The sequence below is a fragment of the Asterias rubens genome, chromosome 1, assembly GCF_902459465.1.
Source record: "Asterias rubens chromosome 1, eAstRub1.3, whole genome shotgun sequence".
NCBI classification, from domain to species: Eukaryota; Metazoa; Echinodermata; class Asteroidea; order Forcipulatida; family Asteriidae; genus Asterias; species Asterias rubens.
In genome coordinates this window covers 10,240,911-10,254,065 of record NC_047062.1, presented here as the reverse complement: position 1 = coordinate 10,254,065, position 13,155 = coordinate 10,240,911, and the positions used below count along the sequence as shown (strand labels likewise).

General features: G+C 37.3%; 1 protein-coding gene across 1 annotated transcript in view; it reads right to left on the bottom strand.

Annotated features, from left to right (window-relative positions):
- Positions 1 to 13,155, bottom strand: part of LOC117307195 (serine palmitoyltransferase 2-like) — a 36,856-nt gene that overhangs the window by 18,287 nt on the left and 5,414 nt on the right. Inside the window, exons 2-4 of the mRNA XM_033791877.1 lie at positions 7,361 to 7,531; positions 4,628 to 4,782; positions 692 to 837 (exon numbers count right to left, since the gene is read on the bottom strand). Coding sequence (XP_033647768.1) covers positions 692 to 837; positions 4,628 to 4,782; positions 7,361 to 7,531 — 472 coding nt within the window. The remainder of the gene's footprint in view (positions 1 to 691; positions 838 to 4,627; positions 4,783 to 7,360; positions 7,532 to 13,155) is intronic.

The window sequence follows — 13,155 nt, the reverse complement described above, 5'->3', positions numbered from 1 at the left end:
ACAAAAAAAAGAAAAAAGAAACAAAAAAACGCAAGAATATTTGATCAAATTTCACAAAACAGAGATACCACACCATTAGAAATATACAATTTTTTGACAAATATGACAAGACACATTTAAAAAGGGGGTCCCCAAAAGGAAGAATTTTGACTGGACACATGTTTCTTTTGCTAAGCAAGTTTTTCTGTTCTTAGCAAGCCTTTGAGCTTGTGAAGGTTGGGCCGGGTGTATGAAATTTTGTACGACAGTAAAGCTATTGTGACTAATTATAATGTAATGCCTGCCAGCATGTTTTTGTGCAGTAAATCTAAGTCCAGTCCTACAGCATACAATATTGGAACACAAAAACAAACCTGATTTATAAAAACTGGACAAAGATTTGTAATTATTATTACTTTTATTTATTCTGCATTAAAGAACATTAAAAATGCAAACATTAACAAAACATAAGCCAGGGACATAATCCCGGAATTAAAAAAAGTTTACCGAAAAAATGTAGCCAGAGGGCCTTCAATTTCAATATCTCTGGCCATATCAACAAAAATAAAAAAATAAATCCTTTTCAGTAATCCTTTTATAATCGTGCAATTAACAGACTCGGGAGACTTAATCTCAACAAAGTGAGTGGCATAATTAAAGTCGCTAACCAGATGGACATTGTTAATGACAATGCTCGCTGCTCTAGACTCACCTAATTCCTGCCTTGTACTGCACACTCCATTCCCATAGTACCTTGCAGCTTTTTCTACCATTTCGTTTCGAGAGCCTGAGTTCTCAGCAAACCCTAGGTAGTTGTAGGAGCCAAGGTTGATGGATCTTTTACTCCTCCCCGTCATACTGTATAATTGAAGAAAACAAAAGGGGAAACAAAATTTATCTGAGATGCTTTAGAGGCACCGGACAACATTGGTAATTGCTCAAAATAATTGCTAGGGGGATAGCATTAAAAAACGAACTTGGTAACAAGCAATGGAGAGCTGTAGATAAATTGTGAGAAACGGAAGCTGATGTAGGCTTCTACCCAATAAATGTTATTGCCGTTGATTTTAAGAGTGACTACGAAGCAAATTACCTTCTTTCTAAAGACAGGATACAATTTGTTGAAAAAATGAATTGCTTCCATTAATGAAACCCTCCGACTCTTGGTAATATTTCTAACTCCATAATAACATCATGGAGAAAGCAAATATTGACCCTGTCACCCTTTATGATAAATGAAGGCTACATCAGAGTAGAAACACAATGAACTTAGCCGAGACGTTTTTAATATCAAAATACCATACTCTCCTGGAGGATGATTTACTACATACATTGGGATCCATCCCACTTTAACCATACAGTAAAGTGACCATGGAGGTACAATGTACCTTTAACAAAATGGTAAATCAACACCAAAACTTTTGGTGGTAAGCCTGATCCCCATGTATAAAGCTTAATCAGTTTAGCGCAGTCCTTAATCCAACACCATTAAACTGTTGGGACTCTGATTATGTACATGTATGGTGGTATGCCTGATCCCATGTAAAAAAAACACTGAGTTTACAATACAGTCCTCAGTTCATCAACAGAATTAAAGAAACCATGTAGTTTAAGTTTGATGGGCCAGAGTGATGGTGAGGGTAATTACACTGAATAGTTTGTTGACAAATGTGCAAGTAATTGTTACTCTTTTAGCAGTGAACGATTTCCCTGTATAGCAGAGCTAAAAGCACCACAACATGTTTCAGTTATTCCTCTAAAAACATCATTTGCTATTTAATAATTAGCATTCATAAATACCTCAGACAGTTTCGCTATTCCTATTGGTGGAGAGCGCGTCACGTGAGTGTGTTTTAACCTTTGCTTATGACCAGTAAAAAGTGTTGAATCATGGGTGTGACACGTGACTTGCACCTGTGCTCATAAGACGGTTTCTTTATTCCTATTGGTCGTCAGTCGAGAGCAACCGCTAAAAAAGTTGTGCCATATCACGCGCTACGCGCACAGCATTCCCTTATAAGGAGTTGTTTACCCGAGGACCTTACCATTTCATAGCTGGAGGGGTGTTGTGTTGAAAGAAATCATTGAACAATTACAATTTTTGCATTTATTTTACTTTTTGAACAAAAAGGGTTGATGTTTTTTGACCGAAAAGGTATTTATGAATGGGAATCAAAGTGTGTTGAATTGGTTTTCAACTAGTGGTTTAAACCCGCCGAGGCCTGGTTCTTGATAATTAACTTTGACTTCGTCTCAGTAAAATTATCAAGAACCAGGCATCGTTTGGTTTAAACCACTAGTTGAAAACCTCTTCAACACACATTGATTCCCTTATTCAATTGCACAACTTACTAGTTGGAATATATTGGAATGCAAAATTGCTTCTTGAGATCATTCCCGAAGTCTTTCTCTGGTAATTGCTAATTTCTAATTATTAATTTCTTATAGTTTCTAATTTCAAATAACTCAACTGTGTAAAACAGATCTATGCAATGTGAGGACAGAGGCATTCAACACATCATACCATCATAAGGTTTATCGCAATTCAGAAACGCACTGCATTGCGGACAGGAATATGGGGCGGTTACTATGCAGTTTGTACGACTCGCGCACGCAACGCCTATACCTTTGTGTGCGTTCAACAGCGCCCTCTCTTGATATTTTGCTATTCGCGATAAACCTTATGGGGGGAAATGTAGAACTGTTTCTACCTCCATTTCAATACAAGTGCATCTTTCATTGAACAGGATGTGAACTAATACACTGTAGAATTTATTTAAAAAAGTGCAAGTAATTTTCAATCTTTCTAATTGCTAATTTCTAACTGTGCACAAATCGATCTTAGCAATGTGATACCAGTTAACCACACAATAAACCATCATTGAGGTACAGCTATTTCTACCTCTATAATACCATTACTGCAGGCAGACACAGTGAATCTTTCATTCAAAAGGAAATGACATAAATTGAATAGTCAGACAGTTTGATGAGACGAGACGCCTTTTCCTCTAAAATGCAGGTATGGATTTCAAATCTATACATGTATGTCCAATTTAATAAAATGCTAATGCAAGTAGAAAGTAACGCAGTGTAAGTTGACACAGGCTGTTCACATTTATCAGGCCTGATATTACACTCTATAGACAAGGAGGCCATGGCCTCTGTAATTCCCCTGGTAATGGCCTTGGTGCCCCTTGAAAAGTTTCCAATGAAAGTGCCCTTTGCAGAATACAATGGTCTCGCCCTTCAAATATGAAACTCCACGCCTGTTATTATAATAACCATAATAATTGTAATGGGCCACTGGTCTCAACAATGTGAATGACATAGGATTCAGGCTGGTCCCCCCCCAAAAAAAAAAAAAAATAAAATAAAAAATAAAAAAATAATAATAATAATAATAATAATGATAATAATAACAGAGATTTTCCTAGTTCATTTAAAATTTGTTTGGTACCTTGCTTTATTTAAATTTTAATTTTATTTATTTTATTCCTACACATCCATCAGCACAATTGGTGCTAATAACAGAGTGAATAGGAAACATGAAGAAATGTTTAGATTTAGATGCTGGAGGAAAGTGGGGAATTCTGCGCAATCAGGCATAGACTGAAAACTCAATCTACAAGGTTCCGGTCTCAGGTGGGATTCAAACCAGGGTCCATAGAGGTAAAAGGCAGGGAAATAAACCACTGAACCAACCTGATCCAGGGAAATAAACCACTGAACCAACCTGATCCAGGGAAATAAACCACTGAACCAACCTGATCCAGGGAAATAAACCACTGAACCAACCTGATCCAGGGAAATAAACCACTGAACCAACCTGATCCAGGGAAATAAACCACTGAACCAACCTGATCCAGGGAAATAAACCACTGAACCAACCTGATCCAGGGAAATAAACCACTGAACCAACCTGATCCAGGGAAATAAACCACTGAACCAACCTGATCCAGGGAAATAAACCACTGAACCAACCTGATCCAGGGAAATAAACCACTGAACCAACCTGATCCAGGGAAATAAACCACTGAACCAACCTGATCCAGGGAAATAAACCACTGAACCAACCTGATCCAGGGAAATAAACCACTGAACCGACCTGATCCAGGGAAATAAACCACTGAACCAACCTGATCCAGGGAAATAAACCACTGAACCAACCTGATCCAGGGAAATAAACCACTGAACCAACCTGACCCAGGGAAATAAACCACTGAACCAACCTGATCCAGGGAAATAAACCACTGAACCAACCTGATCCAGGGAAATAAACCACTGAACCAACCTGATCCAGGGAAATAAACCACTGAACCAACCTGATCCAGGGAAATAAACCACTGAACCAACCTGATCCAGGGAAATAAACCACTGAACCAACCTGATCCAGGGAAATAAACCACTGAACCAACCTGATCCAGGGAAATAAACCACTGAACCAACCTGATCCCCAAAATAATTCTGAGGTGGAGATCCTGCCAAAATAGCATCTTACATTAAAACAAAAAATTATTGCTTAAATTAAAAACTTTTATTGGTTTAGTGTCATTTTTACGTAAAGTGTTGTGAGCATTAATCTTTTGAATGATTTTGGCACAATTTAAATGTTTTTATTATTATTATTATTATTTATTATAAAACTTACACATATGTCCAGTTGAAGTCTGGTGATGTTCTCTCCATGATTTCCAGTTCGGCACCAGGAACACTACAGATGGGGTTCTCAAACAAATCTCTTAATTTACGATAAATATTGCGAATGTAAAAACTATCAAAGTCCTGAAAGAGCGGCACAAAATCCTGCAAAAGAAAGAAACAGAAAAAGGACATACAGTTAGCTCCAAAATTCTTAGCGGGCAATTACTTTGCACTCATAGTGCCCTAAAACCGTAACTATTTAAGGCATTGGATTTGGCGAGTTTGGCTATAAAAAGCATTTGTTGTTTTAAAAATGAATGGTTGCAATGGTTGGAAAGTTGTTTTAAAAGTAGAATTATTGTATGATCCACACATTAAACAGCCAATAAAGGATGATCTCAATATTTCAACTATTAGGGCCTACCTTTTTATGGCAAAATAGACATCGTAGATACAGGTTAATAACCATTTTACTCTAAAAATTTGCATTTAGTAATAAATAACTCGAGTCAAAAAAATCAGAAATTTGGCTTGGAGCGTTCTTGAAGATCAGCTCATTCATCCCATGGTATAGACGGGCTCTTTTGTTATTGACTAACCCTGCCTTTGTGGTCAGGGAAAAAACAGCTTGCTGCCATGTTCGTCGATGATGTCATCGTCAGCCAATCACCTGTGCAGGAAAACCATGCTGTCTAATAGTTGATTTTTTCGTAATGGGAGTTTTGGATTAACGGTGGAAATCGCTATATCCTGACTGGACTAGGTATGCTCCGGTCTTGTTTTTAACAATTCCAGGTAGAATATGAAATAATCTATCCATACATACTAATTGGGGACTGTTGCCGACATTCATAACGGGAAAATTTGCCGTGTTTTTGTGACTTGTTTTTCTCTGTTTTGAAGCAATTTTTTACGTACAAATTTCTTTTTTTTAAATTTGAGTTGCGCATATTTTTTGTAAAACAAAACGACAGATATGCTCTTCGTTTCAATTTACTGGTACATTATTTTGGTTGAGACTTTTCAGAAAAGGCTGAAAATGACAAAATTTCAAAAACCCTTTTGACTAATTATATATTCACACAGAGGTCACACATGAAAAATCACACCTGCTCGTGCAGATAAATCACAAAGGAAACTTATTATATCGAGTGACCTGCGGGTAGATTGATGACCAAAACCTCTTATAATTTATGTAGGTACACGTACACACATTGTACTCTAAATATAATGTGTGCAAAATAGGACTTTTGCAGGAGTTCTAATTTTACATGTATGAGGTTGGAAAGGCAACTACTGAGGCCCCTTGTTTTAGCAAACTGATAATGTATTTTATGCAGGGAAACATGACCAAAACCTTTTATAATTTATACAGGTACACATACACACATTGTACTCTAAATATAATGTGTACAAAATAGGACTTTTGCAGGAGTTCTAATTTTACGTGTATGAGCATCCCCGACTCAGCAGCTCTGTGTACATACATCTACCAAAACAACAGAACACAAAGACATGCATGAGTGATGAGTTATATGTACATCATCACTTGTTCACCTACATTGGACACTATTACAACGCACTTTGATGGATCGAGTACAACACAGAAAGACAAACAACCATGACTAATGTAAGCAGCAAGGCGTAACAATCACAGCAAGGGTCCAAAGGTTTGTAGCACACACAGTTATGACATACATAGAACATCTACCATTAAGCGGGGTTCGCCCTTGCTCTTATGATGCACAATGTGCACGTAACCCGGGTCCAATTTCATAGAGCAGCAGCTGCTTCAAAGCACAAAAGGTAGCTGATAACAACAAAGTTATGCTTACCACAATAAGGTTACCAGCCAAATTATCATAAAACATGTACTATTGGTGACTGGTATCCTGATAATTTCTGCTTCAGCAGAAAAGTGTTAAGCAATATTTTCTGCTTTAAAAAGCAGCTCTATGGAATTGGGCCCAGCTCTAAGCTTGGGCGATATCACGATATTATCGAATATCGTGATATTAATTTGGAAACGATTTCGATATCGGATGGATTTAGTCTTAATCGAAATATCGATATATCGCGATATATTTGCTAGCTGAGGCATCTTGCACCCCATAGGTTTGGAGTAAAAGCAGAAGAATAGGTCATTAGAACACCTCTCTTAAAGCCATTGGACCCTTTCGGTAAACAGTATTGTCCAAGGCCCACACTTCGTGTATCACAACTTCTATATCAAATAACAAACCTGTGAAAATTTGGGCTTAATCGGTCATCAGAGTCGGGAGAAAATAACGGGAAAACCCACCCTTGTATCCGCGCGTTTCGCCGTGTCAAGACATGTGTTTAAAATAAATCCGTAAGTCTCGTTAACGAGAATTGATATTGTTTTACTGTTTTCTCAAAAAGTAAAGCATTTCATGGAATAATATTTCAAGAGAAGTATTTCACCACTACCTTCTGTAAACCCTGTAAGTTATTTGTAAATCTGTGAACTTTTTTTTTTCCTGTACCGAAAGGGTCCAATGGCTTTAAGCTATGACTGTCTCTTCGACAACTTTCACTTGGGGTTTGAAGACTGATGATGTCAAATTTCATTAATCGCGATTATATCGAACATCGCGATATATTGTCGGCGATATATCGTGAATAAAATAAATTGATATCGCCCAAGCTTACCCAGCTCCCCAAACAAATAAACGAACGAACGTGACTGACAACGCTTTCACATTCTCCTCAGTCTTACCTTCATTTTGATTGATTCCAGGGCCCCTGGGGTCTTGATAAGACGGAACTTCCTGAGGTATTCCTTGATGTAACCTATCACCGTCAAGGCTATGTAGTTGTAGAGTGTGATAATCACCATAAGGATGGGAGTCTTCTCGTTGGGAACTTGATGGGAAAGCTTCTTGGCCCTCTGAAATCAATCACATTAAGAAATTTGCACATCAATAAAGATTGATTATTTATGAGTGACTGCTGGTCATTTCCTTTCACACAAGGAACATGAGGAAAGCATCAATCCTTAAATTTTAGTTTTGTAGAGTCGCAAGAAGTGATGAATGTTATTTACAAAAAGAGGCACTATCTTGTTTCGATAAAATTCAAGTTTGTTTTACATCTTTTAACATCTATCAAGCATGAAGTTTTGTGCTGGCGTAAAGCTTCATCTTTCAGAGGGCAAGGCCATTTTAATTTTCCAACTTTGCTCTTCCATTGGAAATGCTGTAAAGACAGTGGACACTATTGGGAATTGTCAAAGACCAGTCTTCTCACTTGGTGTATTTCAACATATACATAAAATAACAAACCTGTGAAAATTTGAGCTCAATCAGTCGTCGAAGTTGCGAGATAATAATGAAAGAAAAAACACCCTTGTCAAATGAAGTTGTGTGCTTTCAGATGGTTAATTTCAGGACCTCAAATTCTAAACCTGATGAGGTCTCGAAATCAAATTCGTGGAAAATTACTTCTTTATCGAAAACTATGTTACTTCAGAGGGAGCCATTTCTCACATTGTTTTAAACTATCAACAGCTCCCAATTACTCGCTATCAAATAAGGTTTCCTGCTAACAACTATTTTTGAGTAATTACCAAAAGTGCCCACCATTAATATCCTTTATCCCCGATGCAAATTTCCATCTGTAAAAGAATTGTCTAGGATTTCAAAGGTCATGGGTTAGAATCCCACCAGAGTATATTTTGAGATTAAAAATGATTCAACTATTTTCAAAACTCAGGCCACCTACCTACTACAAATGTCTCGAAATCAAATTCGACGAAAATTACTTCTTTCTCGAAAACTACGTCACTTCAGAGGGAGCCGTTTCTCTCAATGTTTTATACCGTCAACCTCTCCCCATTACTCGCTACCAAATAAGGTTTTATGCTAATAATTTTTTTAATTACCAATAAGCCTTTTTGAGGTATGGCGGACGTGATACGCGCGCGTCACACGCCGCGACTGATGCCACGCTCACCATGTTGGTGGTCATTAGGTTTACGTGTAAATGCCGCGTCGCCTAAAATGCGCACTTCACTGAATAACATACGTTCTATTTCTATGGTCAATACGCACAAATTTACCACAACTTTACAGTGTTGTAGCATTGTGTCCGCCATACCTCAAAGAGGCTTATAGTGTCCACTGCCTTTAAGTCTATGGGAAACTTTTGAAAGGGCACCAAGACCAGGAGCAATATAATAGGGCCTACGTGGCGGCTGGCCCCAAGGTAATTCCAGGCCCGCTGATGAACAGGAAATACATGTCATAAAAACATTTTAACAGTGAAATACACACTGCACATAAATTTATGAATTCATTCTGACGACTTATTAAGTCAAGTTTGTTTGTTTGTTTGTTTGTTTAGATGATCTGCCAATGAAGGAAACTTGGCAAAGCTCCCCCTAGGGGATATAAATGTCAAGCTGGCAACATCCAATCTCTCTCATACAAACATCAATTTACTGCTGAGGATTATGAAATTGCTCAAATCAATAAGTTGAGATTCAGTTAAAAAAAAAAAAAAAAGTCATTGTGAAATCAGTGGTTAGCTTGGCCAGAATCCAACCAACAACCTTAAATGATTACGAGTCTAGCAGTCTCACTACTTTACTACCGTTACTAGCAACTTGATAACAAGTTTTAGTAGAAATGACAGGATAAAAAGCTGTTAAAAATGTGTTTAAAAAAAACTTGTGTATTTTTTTATTTGTTTCAAACACTTGTGTAACATGTACAAAAGTGCATTTTTGTATTTGATGTGTTCCAGGCACCCTGTTAAATGAATTGAATTATTGTAAACACAATTAAATGAAAACCCTGATGTGTCAGTAACATTTACTACTTGAAGCATCTCGATGTATTTGGCAGGGGAAGGGTTGATTTATACCAGAATGGTTTTTAAAGGAGAGCAAATTTTCAAGTTGACAGAAATGGTTTCAATCCAAGCTCCGTCTTTAATTGATGGCCCTCTAAAGTACAACTTTTTTAATGGAACTCGTAACCATACATTCGTATTTGCAAATCTATTTATCATTTCAAACATAAACTTAAGTCATACTTTCATCTTAAGGATCTTTTCACACTGGAATTACTGCCTCAGTGTATTGTAACCATTGGGAAAATGTGCTATACTTGTATTATTATGATGATAATTACCCAAGCATGGCCCTCTAAAAAAGCCCAACTTGTTTATCTCCCTTCCTGTATTTAACATTTATTGCTGCTACCCCCACCCCCCCCCCCCTGGATACTGCATACAAATAACAATCATAAAACTTTGAGATACAGTGATATTTAAAAACAGTTCTCAGCTTCACATAAAGTTTACTAGGTCTGTTTTAACTGCATTGTAGTTTCTCAACCCAATCATCATTAGGCCAAATAAAAAAAATACCAGTTGATCGTCCCCGCCCACATCCGTTTTTGGGGCCACGCACATTCTTTAAAGTATTTTTTATTTTTCGGTTTTTGTTCACCAAAAAAGAAAAAAAAAGTGTTGTCCAAGGCCCACACTTCGTGTATCACAACTTATATATAAAATAACAAACCTGTGAAATCCCTTGTATCCGCGCGTTTCGCCGTGTCATGACATGTGTTTAAAATAAATCCATAATTCTCGATATCGAGAATTTATATTGTTTTAGTGTTTTCTCAAAAAGTAAAGCATTTCATGGAATAATATTTCAAGAGAGGTCTTTCACCATTACCTTCTGTAAACCCTGTTAGTTATTTGTAAATCTGTGAACTTTCAATTTTTCTTCTGTACCGAAAGTGTCCAATGGCTTTAAAAGGATTGGCCTACATGTAGGAGCTTTTCCCAAATCTTACGTGATGCTCTCGAGAATGTGTAACCGTCTGTTTTATAAAACAATATTACTATTGGAAAATGTCAGACCAGCAAATCTTTTTAGTGTAATCCGACCCTGTAAATAGTGTTTACGCAGGTCCTCATGCAACAAATAGGTATAAAAAAGGTCTACGATGGGTTCAAACTGAAGAAATGGTGGCCTGTTTGATTTGCAATACTTAGCGCACATCTTTAAAAAATAATAATAATAATAACTAAAAAGGCCCTCATCCTCCTCTTTTTTGAAAAATCCGGACGATCAACTGGTATTTTATTTTTATTTGGCGATCACAGCGCTTCTCATAATCAAGGAGTCTTGTGAGAGTGATGATGACCAAAAAATAGATTAGTTTCATTATAAAAAATGAAACTAACACAGGGGCAGGGACAGGAGTATCATATTTCCATCTGTATGATATTGTCTTGTTTCCAAGTAAAATAGAACAAAAGAGCTGAAATTTTAATACACTTTAGTCTAGTTACGAACAATGGCACGCCACAGCGCTGAAGCATAAACACATTTTATGGTGCATGTGAACCAATCAGCTGCAAAATGACTGAGTGCAGCTGAACGTGCTCACTGTGTCTTAAAGCACTATCCACTCGATTAATAGTGGCTTCTTGTTAGGTATTGTGAAGGTGGAAGTATGGGAATTTTTTTTGTTTACGTACATGTAGCACCTTGTGATGGTTTACAAGGTGCTGCAGCGCAGCTTGCTGCCATAAAAAACAGGGGTGAACCCCTTCTCTCTTTGATAACTGCATTGCACTGAGTATTTTACAAACATTACACAAGACACACGATCAGTAGCTTTTCGTCCCATTCAAAGCAAAGGACACAGAAGTCATGGTTAAAGACTGGAAGTCACACTCTGCTGAACAGAAACACCATAGCTTGAGTCAGGTGCTATTATCTGCTCGGCCACGACACCCTACCTTTAGGCTCCACATATAAAGGCACTGGACACCTTTGGTAATTGTAAAAGACCAGTTTTGTCACTTGTGTATCCCAACAAATGCATAAAATAATTACAAACCTGTACAAAATTTGAACTCAATTGGTCATCAAAGTTGCAAGAGAATGCTCTTAGCACAAGTTGTGTGCTTTCAGATGCTTAAATTTGAGACCTCAGCTGAAGTCTCAAATTCAATTCACATATTTTAGTGAGAAATTACTTCTTTATCAAAAACAACGTTACTTCAGAGGGAGCCGTTTCTCACAATGTGTTATACTATCAAGAGCTCCCCATTGCTTGTATACCAAGTAAGTTTGTATGCCAACAATTATTTTGAGTAATTACCAATAGTGTCCAGTGCCTTTTACTGGTAAAGCCAGCTTTTTCAATTGTCCATGTCTCCTCATAAGAAACAAACTAAATGTTTCTTACAGTACATTGTATACTGAACACTTTCTCACCATTAAGCCCAGCAGCTGGCACCCATCATAAGATACAACAGGCATGGAGATACTACGCAAAGATTGAAGCACCCCTTTTTCTTTTGTCAGTGTCTATTAAAAAGTGCTAAAAAAGAGGGACTCCAGGGTCAATTTAGTTTTTGTGGTCTACTCATTTTCAATAAAAAGATTCCTTATCAAATAGGGGAAAAATTGCGCAGTAGAAGTCACTAACATCCCACTAAAACGGTGTATAAAGCCATGTGTGTAATAACATTAAAGTTAAATTTTCGTCAAATTTAAATAACCCACTTTCGTAGGGGGTCATGCTCGAGCGGATAAAACGGTACCTAACTCTAGCTCTGGTGTTTCTGTTCAACAGAGCGTGAATTTTAATCCCAGTTGTGGCACTTGTGTCCCTATGCTGAGCAAGACACTTAACTATAATTGCTTCTCTCCACCAAGAGGTAAATGGGTACCTGTGAGGGCAGAGATGGTTCTTTTGGGCAGAGATGGTTCTTGTGATTGGTTTAGCCGAGTAGCGCATATATTGTGCACAAGCTGTATACTCCCCAGGGCGCTGAGATGGTTTAAGGAATGAATTAAGGCCCAGTGACCAGTAATAATAATGTTGGAAGTTCTTTGAGACGCCCTTTGGGTGTGAAAGCGCAACATAAAAACATTATTATAAAATATTATGGTCAGAACATTTTCGGTAATTTTCAGATCCAGATTTTTGAAACTCAATCAAAACAGCATTGGATTTGACCTTTCATCTACATGTACATGTATGTAACACAAACAAATCTTCTTTGTGTTATACCAACCCATTTTTTCATGTTTGATTGCGTCACTGTTCAAATTTGCCATGGACGAGTGTCGGATAAAATGACTGTTTATATTTTAACACCCTTTCAACGAAACGCTGTATCACGAGGACCTTATCTGTAAAAAAATTAGTGCATCACAAAACCGAATTTGGCATCTTGCTCCTCTTTATCTAGTGAGTTGTTTACAGAAAAAGAACACTGTAAACATTACAACTATTCAAGGTACTGTTGAGTTTTCAGTATTAGCGTTTGTTGCTTGGCTTTGGCAAAGGTCAAACGAATGAATTTAAAATGATCTTCATAGAAGAGGATAACGAGCATTCATTATGTCTAGTAAATGTTACTGTTTTATAGAATGCTAACTGGTGCCTGGCTAATGCATTAATTAATGAAGGCCCAGATGTACATGGTACTTGTAGCTTGAATGAGGAAGTTTACAGTTTGGTACCGTATACAAAACTA